The sequence below is a fragment of the Scyliorhinus canicula genome, chromosome 14, assembly GCF_902713615.1.
Source record: "Scyliorhinus canicula chromosome 14, sScyCan1.1, whole genome shotgun sequence".
In the NCBI taxonomy this organism is placed as follows: domain Eukaryota; kingdom Metazoa; phylum Chordata; class Chondrichthyes; order Carcharhiniformes; family Scyliorhinidae; genus Scyliorhinus; species Scyliorhinus canicula.
In genome coordinates, this window is record NC_052159.1 from 55,601,646 (window position 1) to 55,622,853 (window position 21,208).

The window sequence follows — 21,208 nt, forward strand, 5'->3', positions numbered from 1 at the left end:
GTCCAATGTTTCAGTCTGTAATAACCTCGTCAAAGTCAGTCTTCCAGCACCATACACATTTAATAAAGCAACAAAAAAGGCTGCTGCCTGCTGCCATGGCTTACAGCACATCTGTCCAAATTCAGCGACCTACAGAATACTGGTTGAAGTAGTTGGTTTTAAGGTCTTGCTGGTCATTCCCTATTGGGCGAGCTCTTGCACGCTTAATAGGGGAATTTGTATTCCATGAAGCCCATGGGAAATCTATTGACGATCCCCCATGTCTTTCAAGGCCACCATAACACAGTCCATGACTGGAACTAGTCAGCAGTGAATAAATTCACTTATCTCGGTAGCATACTGGGGCGACATGATGGCGCTGTGGTAACTCTGCTACATCACGGCGCAGAGGACCCGGGTTCGATCCCAGCCACAGGTTACTGTCCAGGTAGAGTTTGCACACATTCTCCCCTTGTTTGTGTGGGTCTCACCCCCACAACCCAAAGATGTGCAGCATAGGCGGATTAGCCATGCTAAATTACTCCTTAATTGGAAAAAAAGAATTGGGTACTCTAAATTATTATTTTTTTAAATCTTGGTAGCATACGCTCTTGAGGTCCATGTTGATGACAAGACACATACAAGAATTGCCAAAACAGGTGTAGCCATTGGAAGATGTCAGACATCAGTCTGGGAACAAAGAGGAGTAAGTCTGCCGACCAAACTGAAAGTCTATGGAGCAAAAACCTGTCCATTCTGCTCTACAAAGGTGTGAGACTTCGATTGTATAGCAGTGTCGTGCCAAGAAGCTCAGCCACTTTTATTTAAACAGCCGTATCATAGAATTTGCAGTGCCATTCAGCCCATCGAGTCTGCACCAACCCTTGGAAAGAGCACCCCACGCTTCCACCGCAATCCCACCCAATCTTGGAATCTTCTAAAGATTAGATGGCAAGACAAAATATCAGACACTGAGGTGCTCACCTGAGCTGGCATCCACACCATATTGAGACAGTCACAACTGAGTTGGGCTTGTCACCTAACCAGAATCCCTGACACTCGGGGCGCAATTCTCTCAAACTATCTCCTGAGTGTTGTACCCTGGAGGAAAAGCAGTGAGATTCCCGCTGGATGGGTCAGTGTTATCCAAATCACAAACCATCCACAACAGTCATTGTTTTGAAGCTTGGGGGAGATTCCTGCTGGGAAAGAAATGTGCTGGATCTAAAGACGCTAGCAGAGGCACCCTCCTCACCCAGTTATTACACCCCCCCCCCCCAAACTGACCAAGGCCCCATGATGGGATCACCAAAGGCCCCCCCCCCCTCCTCTTTCAGGTCCCAACGCCCCCCATGCCCCACCTTTTAGGCTGCCCACTCTTCAGACCCCCTCTTTTTCAGGTCCTCCAGGTCACCCCCTTTTATACCCCCTTTAGGCGTTGCTAACCTGGCAGTGCCAGGGCACTGCCCAGCCATGTCCTGACCACCCGGGAGCTCCAGTGGCCGCTAAGACCCCCCCCCCCCCCCCCCCCCCCCCCCCCCCCCCCCCCCCCCCCCCCCCCCCCCCCCCCCCGCACCTGCGAAACCAAATTTAAAAATGGCGTGGCGCCTTTGGAAGCATGCAAATATCAGCGTCACAGGGAAAACAAAAGGAGAGGAATTCCCAAGTTAGAAATTTGTCCAAAGCTCAATCGTCTGTGGTAACCTGTCCAATTTGCCGCAGAAACTTCTGAGTACAAATCGCCCTCAGCAGTCACCAATGTGCCCACCGGAACCCGACAAACACCCCAGATGATGAACATGGTCATCTTCACCTTGAAGTATGAAGAATAAGATTGTCATAGATTGAGGATTTGGTGAAGTCACTGAAAGCAAAGAGTAGAAATAAATAGAATGGGTGGAATCTTACCATAAAGTGTCCTCTTGTATGAGCATTGGAGTGGAGTTCAATGCTTGGAACTCCAATCAGTGGCAGTGAACTTTAGCTCTGCATATTTCATTGGCATAATTGACTTGTCAATGAAGGGTGAAACTGCATATCAAGCTAATGCATACCTTTTGTACAGACAAAACACAACTGATTCGAGTGAAACCTGCAATTAGCATGACAAGCACACATCTAGTGGGCATCCTCATTCTCTTATTTCACAGCCTTACACACTTATTCCCGAGAGACAAACCTCCTAGACAAGTGGAATTGACATTCAATAGATGACATTCAATTGGTCCTCAGAGTTCTGCCTGAGAGTGGGATTCTACTCAGCAGTTCAATTGTAGCCTGGCAGCATAGTGGCTAGCACTATGGCTTCACAACACCAGGGTCCCAAGTTCGATTCCCGGCTTAGGTCACTGTCTCTGTGAAGTCTGCATGTTCTCCCAGTGTCTGCGTGGGTTTCCTCCGGGTGCTCTGGTTTTCTCCCACAAGTCCCGAAAGATGTGCTATTAGGTAATTTGGACAGTCTGAATTCTCCCTCCATTACCCAAACAGACGACGGTGTTATGGGCCAGGGTTTAGAGAACCCCAAAATGTATCATGGAGTTCACCTGACCCACAACTTTTAATAGATTGCTATATGGGGAGCATACAGCCCACTCTACAGGTGTGGTGCAGCAGAAATGGAAAAGTATTTTTTAAAGCGAAACAATGTTTGTTCTATGAACTCAAGTTAACCTTTTTAAAACATACAGTGAACATCTTAGCAACCATCAATTCAAATACAACCCCCAAAGAATACAACACTAAGTAATCCTTAATAATTTCCAAACAACATCCAGAAGACAAAAGAAATACATTTTAACAGAAGCACATTAGGTTTACATTCACTACTGAGAACATTTATAATTCCGAATTCACTAAATGATCAAGAGATAGTCTTTTCATGGCAGAGAGATCAACAGTACACCTGCTCTGTCTGGCTTCAGCTCCAAAACTGAAAACGAAACTAAAACACACTCTGCAGCAAACAGCCTAAAACGGAAGTAAAAAGCTGACAGACAGCCCAGCTCCACCCACTCTCTGACATCACTGCAGTAATAAACACCCATTTCTTAAAGGTACTATCACTACAGATATTTGTAAACACACCCATTTATAAACACCCATTTCGACACCGGAATGTGGCGACTGGAGGCTTTTCACAGTAACTTCATTGCAGTGTTAATAGAAGCCTACTTGTGACAATGGAGATTATTATTATTATTGTGCTTCCCCAAGTGTGAGGATCTTCATTTCTCATGAGGCAGGGATGCAACCTATTGCCGAAAACCCTACTCTGCCCTTGCAGTCTGGCCTCTCATGGGACCCCTCCCAGGAACTTTACAGTCACCCCCAGTGCTGGCCCTTAGTATTCACCTCCTCCCACCCACTTTCTACTTCCCACTAAGGAGGGGCACTCCTTCAGCAGTGATATGGCCACAAGCCCAGCAACAAGGGCACAAGGAAGTGATGCATTCATGCTGGTCTCCAGACCCCTTGTTAAGGCAAAGGGCACTCCGAAGTGAATAGAGGGCAATACTTGCTGGCGACCCTACCCCCGTGATTGAGTGACTGAACCCCGGTCCGGGGTTGGCCTAATTTGTGTCCCCCACGCCCTCCCCGGTGTACCCTGAGCAGTGAAGACCCTGGAGACACTTGGCTGCCTGAGCGCTTACCTCCACATTTGAAGGTGAGGTGGGCAGGTTCACGCTTTTGTAGATCTGTTGTAAACGATACCAGCCTGATGTCACGCCGGCGCCCAATGAATATTCTGTGAAGGGTGAAGGTCTGAACAGAGTGCTCGCTTATGGTATGCTAATGTTTTAAAATTAGATTCCTGGGCTCTCGCGGCACGGTTCGCACTATTCCACCAGAGATGGGGGTGGTGAAAATTGCAAGACCCAATCACGGAGAGGATTGTGTTTATTGATTCTCTTCAGATCTTGAGCCCGCGTCGAGTTCCTCATGGGCGGGAAAGCGCGGACTCAAAATCACCCCCAATATCTTTGGGTTGGCAGCCTGCAACTAGCAGGGTACTGCAACAATCACTGCTTGGGCAGTAGCTATTTACAATCTATATTAATAATTGGGATGAATTGATGTATCCAAATTTGCTGACGATACAAAATTAGACAGAAAAGTAAACCTTTTTATAAAATCACCTTCTTTCTAATCTGAAATCTCTAACCAGGAATATTGCACTGCCATCCCTACACTTCTTTAAGCAATGTGCCAGTAATATATTTGATATTATCCTTCCATGTGTCTGCCTGTGCCCTCAACTCATCTGCTTTATTCACTAGACACCTTGAATTGAAGTACATGCCATTAAGTATTGTCATATTATTTTGTAGTCTTACTTTCCAGCTGTTGTTTCTTCTACCTTCCACACTAGCTTATTACTTTTTTGCCTTTCCTTTCCAGCGTTGTTCCTCTCCCTGCTCCATTTACATTCATGTCTCCAGCCCGCTTCCAAGCTAGTTTAAATCCTCCCAACAGCAGTAGAAAACCTCCCCACTATGATATTGGTCCCGGCTCTGTTCAGATGGAACCCTTCTAGTTTGTTTCGGTCCCAACTCCCCCAAATCTGGTCCAATACACCAGGAATCTAAAGCCCTCATAAGACCATGAGATAAAGGAGCTGAATTAGGCAATTGGGTCCATTGAGCTGCTCCGCCATTCGATCATGGCTGATATGTTTCTCATCCCCATTCTCCTGCCTTCTCCCATGGTAATACCTGATCCCCTTATTAATCTAAACCTATCTATCTCTGTCTTAAAGACACTGTGACCCAAACCTGCAACATCTCTCCAGCCACACATTAATCTGCACTGTCCACTTAATTCTGTATTCAGTAGCACGTGGAGTTGAAAGTAATCCAGAGATCACCACTACCGTTGAGGTCCAACTTTTGTTTTGAGCTCCCGACAATCTGCCAGCAGGACCTTTACCTATATCAATGGGAACAATGAGGACCACTATCCCTGACTGTTCACTCTGTAGATTTATCCCGAGCTGTGTTGCTCAGAGGAAGCATTGCCCTCACCAGTATTTAGGGCTGAATACCAGTTAGAAAGTGAGATACACTCAGGGGACGTCTGCACTACTTTCCAGTACCTCCTTGTAAGTTTGCGGATGACACAAAGGGTTGGTGGAATTGCGGTGAGGACTGTCAGAGGATAAAGCAGGATTTAGTTTGTTTGGAGACTTGGGCGGAGAGATGGCAGATGGAGTTTAATCCGGACAAATGTGAAGTAATGCATTTTGGAAGGTCTAATGCAGGTAGGGAATATACAGTGAATGGTAGAACCCTCAAGAGTATTGACAGTCAGAGAGATCTAGGTGTACAGGTCCACAGGTCACTGAAAGGGACAACACAGGTGGAGAAGGTAGTCAAGAAGGCATACAGCATGCTTGCCTTAATTGGCCGGGGCATTGAGTGTAAAAATTGGCAAGTCATGTTGCAGCTGTATAGAACCTTAGTTAGGCCACACTTGGGGTATAGTGTTCAATTCTGGTCGCCACACTACCAGAAGGATGTGGAGGCTTAAGAGAGGGTGCAGAAGAGATTTACCAGATGCTGCCTGGTATGGAGGGCATTAGCTATGAGGAGAGGTTGAATAAACTTGGTTTGTTCTCACTGGAACGACTGAGGTTGAGGGGCGACCTGATCGTAGTATACAAAATTATGAGGGGCATAGACAGAGTGGATAGTCAGAGTCTTTTCCCCAGGGTAGAGTGGTCAATTACTCGGGGGAATAGGTTTAAGGTGCAAGAGGCAAGGTTTAGAGGAGATCTACAAGGCAAGTTTTTTTACACAGAGGGTAGTGGGTGCCTGGAACTCGCTGCCGGAGGAGGTGGTGGAAGCAGGGACGATAGTGACGTTTAAGGCGCATCTTAACAAATACATGAATAGGATGGGAATAGAGGGATACGCAGCCCGGAAGTGTAGAAGATTTTAGTTTAGACGGGCAGCATGGTCGCCGCAGACTTGGAGGGCCGAAGGGCCTGTTCCTGTGCTGTACTTTTATTTGTTCTTTGTTTGTTGGCTTAGTGGTCGCCTATTCATTCTGTGTCTGCACACTCTTAAATTGTAGGATGACCACCTCCTGAAATGTGTTACCCATGTAGTTCTCAGCCTCACAGTACATTCCCGTAACTCCAGCTGCTGTTTAAGCTTGGAAACCCAGAGTTCAGGTTCCTCCATTTGAAGACATCTCCTGCACGTGTGGTTGTCCAGTTTGCGAAAAGCATCCAAAGTAGCACAGGATGTGCATTCAATGGGGCTGAGGTGTTCTGCTATGCCTCTATTGATTAGACAATGTTTAAACTGACCGAAAATAAACTTATGACTTATTCCTGACATGCATAACAAAACACTCAGTAATCCACCCTTTACCTTGAGGTCACTTTAGGGACTTTTTTTTAATCTAAATTTAGATTACCCAATTATTTTTTCTATTAAGGGGCAATTTAGCGTGGCCAATCCACCTACTCTGCACATTTTTGGGTTGTGGGGGCAAAACCCACGCAGACATGGGGAGAATGTGCAAACTCCACACAGACAGTGACCCAGAGCCGGGATCGAACCTGGGACCTCAGCGCCGTGAGGCGGTTGTGCTAACCACTAGGCCACCGTGCTGCCCTACTTTAGGGACTTTTTACCATATTCACTGATGCTCACATTCTTGCACCACCATTCTTGAACTAATTGATCAGATGCTAAAATAATAATCTCACAATGAATTATTTATGGATACTTGACCTTTAATTTGCCTTAAAGCCCTCAGCTTCTGACTTACGATGGCGGCTATGAGGTGAGCAGTCATACACCCGGTAGTTTGCGCCAGGAAACTTGTTTTTTGGCCCTTTTGCCCAGTTTAGGGGGGGGGGGGGATTTGAATAGACCAATGAGATATGGTCCCCACATTAAAGTAATGTCCAACATATTGTCATGGGAGAGTCCCTTTAAGAAATGTTTGTGTCTTATCACATGGCTTCAGTGATGTCATAGTGTGGGTGGAGCTGGGCTGTGGCTCTGAGTTTTTACTTTTGTTTTGAGTTTGGAGCTGGTTTGTGGCTCTGTGGATTTTACTTTCGTTTTGAGTTTTGAACTGGTTTTGAGCTGCACAGGTTGAAAGAAGTGTTTCTATATCTTCATTTTAAAAACTGTTTCCAGACTGCTTGATGACTTAAAAGAGATAATTGTCTTCTGGAAGGAAAACCTGCTGTTTTGGTAAAAAGGGATTTTTGGATTATGGGATCTTGTTATTGAATTGGAACAGTTAACGGACGAATTTATTAAGGGTTATTCATAGATTACTGTAGCTATGTTGGGTCTTTATATTTGTACTTGCTCACATTCTTACTGTGTGTGTTTATAAAAATTTAAACTAAATTTGTAGAATAAAGCTTGTTTTTTTGATTAAAAGTGCCTAAGACCACTGTTTAATAATACCTGAAAAGCAGGCTCTTCTGCTCATCCTAGCCAAAATCAATTAACAGTTATAGGTCAGGTGAACTCCATAATATACTTTGGTGTTTTCTAAACCCTGGTCCATAACAAATTGGGGCTCGGCTGGGATAAAAGTCTATCTTTCGTGATTGGGTTGGCTTAGTGAACTTAAAAACAGTGAGGGGTGAGCATATTTGTGTTTGCTTTTCAGGTGTTGTATTCACGTTTAAATAGGGATTGTGTTGTGGACAATAGCTCTTTCAGAGGCTCAGAAGTTTTTGGGGGTGAAGAAGGTCACACACAGTACCTTACAAGCAGAGACTAAAAGAAGGATTTTAGATTTGGCAAAAACGTTGCAGTTAGCGTTGCCTGATAAAATACGAAAAGAAGAGGTCATTGTGGTGGTAGCTGAGCATTTAAAATTGCCTGAGACACAATTAGAATAATTGAAAATGGCAAGAATTCAATTACAGATCAAGCAGCATGAAAAAGAATTAAAGCAGCTTGAATACGAAATGAAGGGAAAAGAAAGAGAAAAGGAGAGAGAAGAAAGGGAAAAAGAACGAATAGCCCTAGCAGAACAAAAAGAGAGAGAAAGGGAGGTACAGATCAGGGAAAAAGAGGGAGACTTTGAGCTTCAGAAGCTGGCCACGAAACATGAAAGTCAGTTAAAATTGGCAGAGGCAAAGGGAAACAGTCTGAGGATAGTGATGAGGATAGTGAGCAAGAGCGTCAGAGTCGAAGGTTTGGTGGCGATCTATTTAAATATGTCCAAGCATTACCAATGTTTGATAAGAAGGACGTAGAAGCCTTTTTCATTTCATTTGAGAATGTAGCTAAACTAGTGAAATGGCCACAGGACATGTGGGTATTACTGATTCAAACAAAGTTGGTAGGTAGTTATTGAAGTGTTTGCATCACTATCAGAGGAGGTATCTGAGATCTATGAGGGGGTAAAAAAATCCATCTTAGGTGTATATGAACTAGTGTCTGAAGCCTACAGACAAAGATTTAGAAATTTAAGAACCTGGTCGAACAGACAGAGTTTGAAAGGATCAAAGAGTAATTTTGATAGGTGGATAAGGGCTTTGAAAATAGACCAAACATTATGAAGCTCTTAGAGAAATGATAATTTTGGAGGAGGTTAAAAATTGAATTCCTGATGTAGTGAGAACTCATGTGGAAGAACAGAGAGTTAAAACTGGGAGATTAGCAGCAGAAATGACAGATGATTATGAATTAGTTCATAAATCAAAGTTTGGTCTCTGACATTAGTTTCAGCTGGTGAGGGGTAGAAACTGGGGAAAAGAGAAATACTCAAGTGGTAAAGGGAAAGGGCAGTTAATGGGAGATAATAAGGATAGTCTACCTCAGATTAAAAAGAAATCCAGGAGGGTGGAAGAGAAATGAAAACTTTCAGATGTTTTTACTGCAATAAACTAGGCCATGTAAAGTCACAGTGTTGGGTGTTGAAGAAAAGCACTGTGAAGGCTGATGTGGTAACCCAGGATAAGCCAGTGGGGTTTGTTAAAATGACAAAGGAAAGCCCAATTGGAGCAAAGGAGGTGCAAACGAATGTACAGCCTGATCAAGCGGTGATTGATAGGAAGGTGCCAGATCTCTTTAAAGAATTTACTTGTGTGGATAAAGTTTACTCATGTGTATCAGGAGGAGTAGGTAAGGAAGTCAGAATTTTGAGCGATACGGGAACGAGTCAATCTTTGATGGTAAGAGATGAGGAGTTATGTTGTTTGGGAGGGATATTGCCAGAAAAGGTGGTAATATGTGGAATTCAGGGTGAGAAGAGTAGTGTTCCATTATATAAGTTTGCCTATCACTGCAACTGGTCAACAGCAGATACTATCTCCCTGGCTCTACAATCAACACTCAAACACCTCGACAACGAGGACACCTATGTCAGACTGCTGTTCATCGACTACAGCTCCGCCTTCAACACCACTATCCCGACAAGACTAATAACCAAACTCTGCAATCTTGGACTTGACCCCTCCCTGTGCAGCTGGATCCTCGACTTCCTCACCAACAGACCGCAATCTGTCAGGATAGACACCTCCTCCACAATAGTCCTCAACACCGGAGCCCCGCAAGGATGTGTGCTCAGTCCTCTACTGTACTCCCTATACACACATGACTGTGTGGCAAGATTTAACTCTAACTCAATCTATAAGTTTGCGGATGATACAACTGTGGTGGGCCGTATCTCAAACAACGACGAATCAGACTACAGGAGGGAGACAAATCATTGTACCGAAAACAGCCTCTCTCTAAATGTTGGAAAGACCAAGGAACTGATCATCGACTTCAGGAAGCGTAGCATGACACACACTCCCGTCTACATCAATGGCTCCGAAGTGGAGGTGGTCGAAAGCTTTAAGTTCCTGGGGGTCACCATCACCAACAGTCTGTCCTGGCCCACTCACGTTGATGCAACAGTCAAGAAAGCACAACAACGTCTCTGCATTGACTCTCACCAACTTCCTTAGATGTGCGATACAGAGCATCCTATCTGGCTGCATCACAGTCTCGTATAGCAACTGCTCGGTCCAAGATCGCAAGAAACTGCAGTGTGGTGAACTCAGCCTAACGCATCACACAAGCTTGCCACCCCCACATTGATTCGGTATACACCTCCCACTGCCGCAGGAAGGCAGACAGCATTATCAGAGATCCCTCCCACCGAGGCATTGCATTCTTCCAGACCCTTGCAACAGGCAGAAGGTACAGAAGTCTGAAGACCTGCACATCCAGACATAGGAACAGCTTCTTCCCCACAGCTACAAGACTCCTCAACGACTCCCCTTCGGACTGATCTGTTCCCTGTAAGAACACTATTCATGACGCACTTTGCTGCTCTTGCTCATGTATTTGCTTTGTTTGGCCTCTTGTTCCGCACTGTGTGTTATGCCTTACGTGGGACTGTGCTGTCTTGTCTCCGAGCTTGTCTCACAGACATAGGCCTCGGCGGGCATGGAGCAGGGCGAGGAACCAAGAGGGCACCGCAAACAGCCACTTGAGAGCGCATCAGGGCGGAGGGAAACCCTGGAGCGCAGGGGCGCACCCGTGTGGTGTACACATAGCTCCTGGCCGCTTCAGGTGCCCCCTGGGCAAAGGGAAATCAGAGGTGATCGTCTCCCTGGATGCAGAAAAGGCCTTTGACAGATGAATGGAGCCACCTCCTTGAGGTACTGGAATGATTTAGGCTAGGAGCGGGATTCACTGCAGCGAGTGTCCGAACTAACACCACCAGCTCTGAATACTTCCAGCTATAGAAAGGAACAAGAAAGGCTGGCCCCTGTCCCCACTCTTTTTCGCACTCGTGATCGAACTCATGATGATAGCCCTGCGGGACGCAAAAAGCTGGAAGGGAATCCGGAGAGGAGACAGAGAGCACAGAGTCTCACTCTATGCAGATGACCTGTTCCTCTATGTCTCAAAGCCACAGGAGGGACTGAAGACAATACTGCAAATACTGAAAGAGTTTGGAACCTTCTCAGGCTACAAACTTAACCTGGGCAAAAGCGAGACATTCCCAGTGAACCCAAAAGGTGGAGGGACAGAGCTGAAGGGGCTCCTGTTCAAAATGGCTCAGAACAGATTCCATTACCTGGGGATCCAAATAGCCAGAGACTGGACACATCCACAAGTGGAACCTGACCAGCTTGGTGGAGGAAGTAAGAAAAGACTTTCAATGGTGGGGCTCACTCCCACTCTCCCTGGCGGGAAGAGTGCAGACGATCAAGGTGAACATACTGCCAAGGTTCCACTTCCTGTTGAGATCCATCCCGATCTTCATCCCCAAGGCCTTTTTCCAAAACATAGATAGGCTAATCATGGCATTTGTGTGGGGGAGGGGCAAGAACCCGAGAATTCCCAAGCCGACAAAGAGGGAAAGTCGGGGCCTGGCTCTACTGAATCTACAATATTACCACTGGGGAGCAACGGCAGAAAAAGTGAGGGGATGGGTACAAGAATCCAACATGGATTGGGTACAAATGGAGGAGGCATCCTGTAAAGGAACAACCCTCAGACCCTGGCCACAGCAGCACTCCCATCCTCCTCAACAAGGTACACAACGTGCCCAGTGGTAGCGGCCATGCTGAGAACGTGGACCCAGTTGAGACAGCACTTTGGGATGGCCCCCATGTGCGGCAATCACAGATTCCTCCCAGCCATGCTAGATACCACCTTCAAAAGATGGTGGCGTGACGGACGCATACTGATGGTCGGGGACTTCTACATAGGGCGCAGACTGGCAACACTGGACGAACTATTAAGGGTTATGGTGTTCGGGCCGGAAAGTGGAGCTGAGTCCACAAAAGATCAGCCATGATCTAATTGAATGGCGGAGCAGGCTCGAGGGGCCAGATGGCCTACTCCTGCTCCTAGTTCTTATGTTCTTATGTTCTTATGAACTGACGAGGAAGTGGAAACTAGCAAGAGGACAGGAATTGAGACACCTCCAAATAAAGCACTTCCTCCGCAAAGAGACAGTAGGGTACCCGGGCCCCAGAAATCACACTACGAGAGGACCTGATAGGCACAAGCAGCGAGAAGGAAGGGCGATGTGGGAAAATATACGGACAGCTACTGGACAGAGCCCGAACGCCACTGGACGGGACCAGACAAAAATGGGAGGACGAACTGGGGACAGAAGTAGAATGGGGACTCTGGAGCGAAGCCCTAAGCAGGGTGAGCTCCACCTCCTCCTGCGCAAGGCTACGCCTAATGCAGCGGTGCACAGAGAACTTGACCAGAACCCGAATGAGAAGGTTCTTCCTGGAGGTGGAGGACAAATGTGAATGGTGCCAGAGGGGCCCGGCCAACCACACCTACAAGTTTTCGGCTTGCCCCAGGTTTGCTGGGTCCTGGACAGCCTTCTCCTAGGCAATGTCCAAAGTTATGGTGGTGAGGGTGAAGCCATGCCCAATAGTGGCAATCTTTGGGATATCGGAGCAGCCAGAGCTACACATGGGAGGGGGGCCAACGCCCTTGCTTTCGTTTCCCTAATCGCATGCTGGAGATCGGCAGCACCACCCAAAGCTGCAGACTGGCTTGCTGACCTCTCGGAATTTCTCCACCTGGAGAAGATTAAGTACGCCATCCGAGGGTCAGAGGAAGGTTTCCTGGATGCTTGGGGGCAGTTCGACGGCCTGTTCCAAAACCTGTTCAGGGCCAGCAACGAGGAGTAAGCCAGGGCAAAAAAAAAGCCAAAAAGATGACGAACCAAAGGACTGCACAACGCGGGGGGGGGGGGGGGGGGGGGGGGGAGGAATATGGGGAAACCACAAGAGAAGAGGAAGGGTGCTGAAACCATTGGGGGAGGAGGAAGGGGGGAATATCATAGACTGATCCAGAGGGCAGCAAAGTGTACGTAGTTAGTCAAATGAAGGACAAAACAAACCTCTCTGAAAAATAAAGCAAATTAGCGCAGGCAAGAAAAATGTAATGTATATAAGTAACGACTGTTTATAAATATAAGAAAAGCCAATAAAAAGATTTTTTTTTAAAAATCATTATTTTTGTCTTATCACATGACTTCAGTCATGTCATTGTGTGGGTGGAGCTGGGCTGTGGCACTGTGAGTTTTTATTTTCGATTTGAGTTTGGACTGGTTTGAATTGCACAGGTCAACTTCACTTTAAAATCTGTTCCAGACTATTTGGTAACTTAAAAGAGATAATTGATTTCTGAAAGGAATTCAAACCTGCTGTTTGAAAAGGGGAACAGAATATCAATAACAAGTCTAAAACCACTAAGAATGCCATGTGCTGGGCCACACCTTTGAAAAGGGATTTCTGGTTTTACTTGGATTTTGTTATTGAATGGGAACAGTTAAGGGGGAATTCATGAAGGGTTATACATAGATTACTGTAGCTGTGTTGGGTCTTTATGGTGTGTGTTTATACAAATGTTAACTAAATTCATAGAATAAAGCTTGTTTTTGATTAAAAGTGCCTAAGAACTCTGTCGAACAGCACCTGAAAGGCAGGCTCTTGTACTCATCGTAGCCAAAATCATTAAACAGTTAGAGGTCAGATGAAACTCCCTAATATACTTTTGAGTTTTCTAAACCCTGGCCCAGAACAGTATTCAGCTGGGGCCGTGCCCGTTGGTGGCTATTTCTGGTGTATCGGATTTGCGGTGCTGCAGACAGGAGTAAAGGTGGACGTCCTCGCCTTCGCCTCGTTAATAGCCTGGAGACGAGTTCAGATCGGATGGCAGTCCCTGACACTTCCCAGTGCCTTGGCCTGGCTGAGTGATCGGATGGAATTTTTGTATCTTCATAAGGTTAAGTATACTCTGAAGGGGTCGGTGGAAGGGTTTTACGCGAGGTGGCGGCCTTTCATCTCCATTTTTCAGGGAAATAGTCATCGTCAGTCATTGGGAGGGGGGTTGCTGTTTGGGTTTTTATTAAGTTTTTTCTGTGAAAGGTGTTTGGGGTGGGGGGTGTTTGTGGGTGGGTGTACTTTGCAAGAGTGTTAAATGTTATTGTTTTGCCTTGTAATGAAAAAGGTTCCTCAGCTTCTGCTACTCTTTCCTATATGTTGGTTTCACTCTGGTGCCATGTTTTCAGCTTCTCCTGTGTTTGATTTTGTCTGCTCTTGCTCATTTTTCTCTTGTCTCAGACTTTTTGGTAAGCTTTCAAGGAAATGCCTTATGTGGACATTGGGTGATGTCCAAGATCAGGCTTGATGAGATACCTTGCATAGCTGAATAGTCTGTAAATTATTTTGAGGCAGCTCAAATAATGTCCAGTAGAAGGCTCCGTACAACTGTAACCTAACAGAGAGGCCAGTACTTGGAAGGGGAGTAGGAGAGATAAGAGGGAACTGAACAAATAATTATGTAATCTTGAGAGCCACATTCCAGCAGTTAAGGGATTTTGGATGAACATTCAAATAATGTATTTTATCTCGTAAGAAACAGAACAAACTGGATTTTTTGCGTCCAAGGTTTTCTTTGTATCTATCCATTTTTGAATTTTAGGACCGGTTTTTGGTACTAGGATTAAGTCCTTGTTAAGATCAGAATCTGATCAGATTGATACTAAGCCAGGCTTGCTTCTAAAATGTATAATTTCCTCACCTGTTTGGAAAAGTGTTTTGCAGGAAAAAAACAAAATTCATTCATAATGGATTAGAATTTTTCTTCTTAATTTTGCCTCATTTCCCACTTTCTATGCACTCTGGCTGACTTACTGTCAGGCCTCTCATGTTGCTGTTTTCTGCTCTTTGAAATATATGAGAATGGCTCGGGTTAAGATACATGCACATACACACGTAGTTCTAACAGGGTCACTGTGTAACAATCAGAACTTCTACACAATGTTTAATTCCCTGTCCTGAGAGTGCTTAGACTGATTGCTGCTCCCACTGAGATGAGATTGGTAATTAAGCATGGGACTTTCCTGGTATGTACTACCCAGCTACTCACTGAATAAACTCACTGAAGCATTAAGCTTAGTCTCTATTAACTATGGGGCATCAGGCATCTTATGGTCATACAAACAGGCAAGCAACTTGATTTATTTTGAACCATTTGCCTGCCTTTGATAATTGCATGAAATGGATTGTGATAATAATGTCATCCATTTGTTTATTTTAAGGAAAAGGCATTGGACCACATCCTCTTGATCGTCGGCCAAGTTTCGAAGGATCAAATGACTCTTTGTCCACCTATCACCAGATGGGAAATCCAATATATGAAGTAGCAGATTCTGGAGCGGAAAGTGGAAATAAACATAGTGAAATATCACGGCAATATGCAAATGCACCGAATATGAATTTTTTAGTTGCCACTGGACAAGCTATGACTGTCAACACACCAGGGCAGAGATGCTCTCCCATAGGACCTCACTCTGCAATTGGTGGACAGAATCCTCCATCGAATGCTATATTCCCTTCCACAGCTTGTGATATTAAACACCAACAAAAAGCATATTCAGCCAAAGGAGAAAGTGGCCAACCGCTTCAAATTATTAATTACACACTCTCAAATCACAGCAGCCAATCAATCACATTGCAAAGCCCTCAAGTGTCAAACAATCCACATTATATGAGGCAACATTTAATGGTTCAAGGAGAAAACAGTGTCTCTTTAGGTTATGCTGTCCAAAGAAGTTCATCTTTCCAAAACAAGACACAACAAGAGGGAAATTATGGAAGCCTTCAGAATAAAAGCTCCATTACTCAAGGCATTCCTGGCCATACCTTCCAGCAGTCTCCAACTGTTTTATATTTACCACAGTCCCACCATAGACAACAGAGTCCTACATCCCCTCAAATTCAAATGTTATCAAGCTTAGCTTCACCATTTGGAATGAGTTTTCAGAGCTTGCCCCAAATATGATGACCCCCTCAAGAAATAGCCTGAACATGGACATTTTTGATATAAACCCTGCCCAGATTCAACATTGGCAAGTACCCATCTCCATCAAGGAGGGATTCCTTGCAGAACACTGGACTAGAAACATTGCCAAGACCAACTGGCCATCTTAGGCCAGATACCCAAATTCCAAGCCGAACCAATTCATTCAACAATCAACTACAGGCTTCACCATCTATGAGACAAGCTGTGACCAGCAAAACGGAATCATCCCTAAACACCAGCAACACTATTACAGCAGTAACATCAACCCCTATTCTTCAACCAGTGAAGAGCATTCGAGTTCCAAGACCTGAGCCTCAGACAGCTGTGGCACCTTCACATCCAGCATGGTTACAGAATCAGGGTACAGACAACAGTGATATAATGGAGCAAAAACCATTGGCAGTAGGTGGAGTTGCAAACTATGTTCTTGAGCCTGATTGATTACAGTATTAAAGAGCATAGATGCCCTCCACCACCATATCCGAAACATTTATTACTTCAGAACAATGCAGAGCAATTTGATACTAACTGTCTATGCATTGGTATGGAGCAAGGTATGCGTGGTGTTCACAGTTTGACTTGCAATAAAAACAGAGGACAGCAGCAATGAAAAAAGTGTGAGAAAAATAGCAAACCTAACCAAATCGGAGAAGATGGGAAGGACAAAAAACGCATTCAACATCGCCCGTTACCATTTCGCAAAAACAGTAAAGATGAAGAGAAAAGGGAATCAAGAATTAAAAGTTACTCCCCTTTTGCTTTTAAATTTTTCATGGAACAACATGTGGAAAACATAATGAAAACGTATCAGCAAAAACTAAACAGAAGGTTGCAATTGGAGCAAGAGATGTCAAAGGTATTCATTTTTTAAACGTTGTGAAATTGTATCTGATCTGTACATTGAACCATTTAATGCATATACTTTATTCAAACTAAATCAAATTAAATTTTATCTTTACTCCGAATGTTCTTTGAAGTACAAAATTTCAAGAGTGTACTTTGAAAGGTAGTATGCTAAACCAGAGTGTTTGGAAGTAAATTTGAGTCCCCATTCAATTACATAAGTGTATCATTTTGGATGAATGTATTGAATGGAAGCCTATAATGTGTTATAGGAATAATCGGCAATGAAATTTGTTCCCAGGCTACACCCACATAACTACTCATGTCCCCTTCTAAATACTGATGGAGGCCTGAGAGCTGATCATTCTCCTGGCACTAAACATGTAGGTTATGAGAGAATGACAGTCATTTGGATGAGAGTCCAATTTTGCGAATGTGGCAAAATCAAGGATGTGCTGAGCCATGAGCTCATCTGCAGCTGCAGCTAAGCAGGTAAACCACTTTAAATTTGGCTACAAGAGTTTCTCCTTCCCCAATTTAATTAAACTGTTGAAAAAGTAAAAGCTGGTTCAGATAGCTCATCCTATGGCATCCTATAAGAAAGCTTAAACTCTATTAAGGCAGCAGTTCTAAGGGCTGCAGGCTGTCATTAAAGGGGAATTGGCAGTGGGGATTGGACAGTGAGCTATTAGTTCACTGACACAGGAGAGAAATTTGGGTGACACTGGTTCCTTCACTGGATGTGAAGTTGGCAGTTGAAGGAAGCGTACCCAAAGGGAGTTGGTCAATTTGAGGCTGAAGGCCACTCTCCAGTAAATGTAACAAAAATACTTTGCCTATCCTTCAATATGTTCTCTTTTTAAGATTTTAGCGATATTTTTCTTTCCATGCAATTGTAATTCTCAGCTCCCAGGAATTTTGGAATGCCGTAATTGGTGACTGGATATAGGAGGTTTACTCATGACTGTCTTAATTGTGATTTTCCTTTGTTCTCCTGAAGGCGGTAGCTCATGCTGTATTATGTATTCCTGGGGCCATCCACTACATGAACTATTTGCATTTCTTCTGCTGAAGCAAGAAGGTCTGCTTAGACAATGAGTAATAGCATACTATTCAACCATTGTGCCATCACTTATAGCTTGCTGAATCTTAAGAGATTGACATTATGGTTTTTGAAATTTAGAAGAGCTTGTAATCAAAAATGCCAGCAATGAGTATAAGTAACAAAGGGAGGCAGAGCTGGGGAATCTCTTGCAGTGAGTTCCACCTGCTCCTTACTTCCAATAGCTGAAAGGGGTGGAAGCACAGATAGCCCCAGTCCAATTGTGCAGGCGCAAGAAATGCCAGCTTGGCATCTTGGCTGTGCCAACCTGACACATGGCAGTGCCTCTGACAGTGCAACCTGGGAAGGTCAGGCTGGTACACAGGGGGCACTGCTCGGGTACCCAGGTGGCATCAGCAATGCCAGGGCACCATCCCGCCCAAAGGGCATGTGGCTGGGGGTCTCCATTCCTCTCAGAGACCCCCATGAGTGCCGAACTGGCACTCACCCCTGAGGTCCCTAAGGCTGAATCCCAAAGCCTCTACCGTGGGAATCTGCTCATTAATGTAAGGGCTGACTGCCTCGCTCAAGTATGCAGATGTGCCAAAATCTGATTCCGCCCATTGTGGGCAGGATTCTCCTGCAACGTCTCACGAAATTGTTTTGAATCTCACGCGGCGTTGCGATCCGGGTAGATCCCAGGAGCGGTGTGTCTCCCGGCTTTCACCGGCCATGCTGCGCCACGGTGAGCTGCTTTCCCGGTGCAGCATGGCCGGAAGAACACGCCTGTTGGGACTCTTATTTTACCTTCTAATAAGAGTCAATAGTCTGGGTTGATTGGAGGTGTCAAAATATGATTTTATTGCTCATTATTCATTTGAATACACTTGAATAAGAACTGAATCAAACTTGGAAACAAAATATCAAACAATACACTGAAAGGTCGAACACATGGCAAAATAATAATAACAATAATGTTTTTTGTCACAAGTAGGCTTGCATTAACACTGCAATTAAGTTATTGTGAAAATCCCCTTGTCACCACATTCTGGTGCCTGTTCGGGTACACAGAGGGAGAATTAAGAATGTCCAATTCATCTAGTAGCACGTCTTTTCGGATATGTAGGAGGAAACCAGAGCACTCGGAGGAAATCCACGCAGACACGGAGAACGTGCAGACTCTGCACATACAGTGACCCAAGCCGGGAATTGAAGCTGGAACCTGATGCTGTGAAGCAACAGTGCTATCCACTGTGGTACAGTGCTGCCCTTAAAACATAAAGAAACCAATTTAACACAAACAAACTGATCGATGATTCAAGAATCCAGGAACAAAATCCTTGAACACGAGGTCCTACTTTTAAGGGAATTCTTATCTCTGGTTTAACCTTTCAGTTACTCTCATTGGTTTCTAATTATCTGCTGAGCCCTCCTGGTGTGTCCAAATGAATGTCTGTTACTTGGAGGATGATTTGTTAATCAAACATTGGACATTACTTAAGAGTGACTGGTGCCTATCAAAACTAGCTCAGCGTCTGCGTGTGCAGTCTCAGGAAAATTACTGGATATGCTTCTCACACTTTCAATATTACACAGCTCGGCCCGGAGACCTTGCTGCAACTGATTAGTTGAATCGACTGAGAACATCCTTATCTTTGGCCCAAATTGGTTGGCCTTTCACTGCTCCTAATATGTGACTTGACCATCTTCAAATGCAATGACGAATTCAGTTGAGTTAGAACATCCATCCCCAGACAGACTTGTCCCCACTGGGCCCACCCAGATAGGTGTGGTCAATTTGTGTGGGTCAGGGTACAATGAGTATGAGTTGAGTTCTTCTGATGACAAATGTGACCCCCAGCCCCATGGGCAACTTGTATTTTGGAATCTAGAGGTAAAAAGTCTTTGTATCTTAGGGGTAAACATGTTAATTCAGTCCCTGTGTCCAGGAGACAGTCTACATCTTGATTGCCCACCCCTCATACTGATATACAATCCATCTCTTCGCTGTTGAATCAATGCCAGGAGAGGTACTGGGAGATCGAGGGCGGGCTCTTCTAGTTTTTTGCAACTCACAGTAAACTCCTTCTTTTGCTGTGTGTAAGCTGCTACATAGTTGCTCAGGAGGGCCTGTTTGATTGAAAGTCGGACTCTTTCTCTGTTGTTCTCTGCCTGCCTTTTTCTTGGCAACTGTTTTCGCACAATGGCCTTCTTTCCCGCAGTGATGGACACTTTCTGACAGGGCATGGCGATGAGACGGTTCCTCGTTGGACTGGACATGTCAGTCTTGGGGTCGATAGGCGGGGGGGGACTGGAAGCACAAATAGGACTGGCTGAGATCATGGAGAGCATCAGCTCCATGCAGGTGGGGAAGGTGCCGGGACCCAACGGGTTCCCAGCAGACGTCTATAAAAAAATTCTCACCAACTCTGGCCCCACACCTAAGGGATTTATTCACAGACTTGCTAGCAAAGGGCACCCTGCCTCATAAGCTCACGATATCGCCTGAAACCCAAAAAAGACAAAGACCGACGGAATGTGGATCATACAGACCCATTTCACTGCTGAACGTAGGACACGAAGATACTCGCAGGATCCTGGCCAAGAGACTGGAGAACTGTGTACCGGAGGCGGTCGCAGAGGAGCAGACGTGCTTTGTAGACAGCAACTACGAACATCAGGCGGCTGATGAATGTAAATAATGGAGCCGCCCGGGGAGAGAACACCAGAGGTGATCGTCTCCCTGGACACCGAAAAGACCTTTGACAGAGTACGAGTAGACAGTACGGTCTTTGGTGTTCTGGAGCAGTTTGGGCTAGGAGCAAGGGGCACCTCGTGGGTGAATACTACCTGTTCAGTGCCCCCAAGGCGAGCGTTCAGACCACCACCACCAACTCTGACTATTTCCAGCATGCACAGCGGCACCAAGGGCCAGGGATGCCCACCGTTCCCGCTCCTGTTCGCCCTGGCCCACATTGAACATTTGGTGAGCACTCTGCGAGCTGTGAAAAGCTGGACGGGCATTTCAAAGAGTGCAACTCCTTCTTTTGCTGTGGTGTAAGCTGCTTAAATAGTTGCACCAGGAAGGCATGTTTGGATTACAAGTCGGACTCTTTCTCTGCTCCTCTACGTCTTGGACCCACAGAACGGCCTGAAAGCAATCATGCAGCTTCTGAGAGAGTTCGGAGCCTTCTCAGGCTACAAACTCAATCTGGGCAAGATTGAGGCATTCCCGATGAACCTAAATGGGGGAGGAACAGAGCTGGAGGGACTACCATTCAAACTAGCCCAAAACAAATTCCGCTACTTGGGAATCCAGATAGCCCATGACTGGACACAGATCCACAAGTGGAATCTGTCCAGTCTGGCAGAAGAAGTTAAAAAGGACTTACAAAGGTGGGATGCCCTCCTGCTTTCTCTGATGGGGAGGGTGCAGTCGATCAAGATGAACGTACTGCTGAGGTTCCTCTACTTGTTTAGATCATTACCGATCTGTGTTTTAAAAAAAATTAATTTAGAGAAA

At 45.3% G+C, this 21,208-nt stretch overlaps 1 protein-coding gene across 1 annotated transcript in view; it reads left to right on the plus strand.

Annotated features, from left to right (window-relative positions):
- Positions 1–21,208, plus strand: part of lats2 (large tumor suppressor kinase 2) — a 186,788-nt gene that overhangs the window by 79,051 nt on the left and 86,529 nt on the right. The window contains 4 exon segments of the mRNA XM_038818027.1: positions 15,037–15,771; positions 15,774–15,853; positions 15,855–16,232; positions 16,234–16,656. Coding sequence (XP_038673955.1) covers positions 15,037–15,771; positions 15,774–15,853; positions 15,855–16,232; positions 16,234–16,656 — 1,616 coding nt within the window.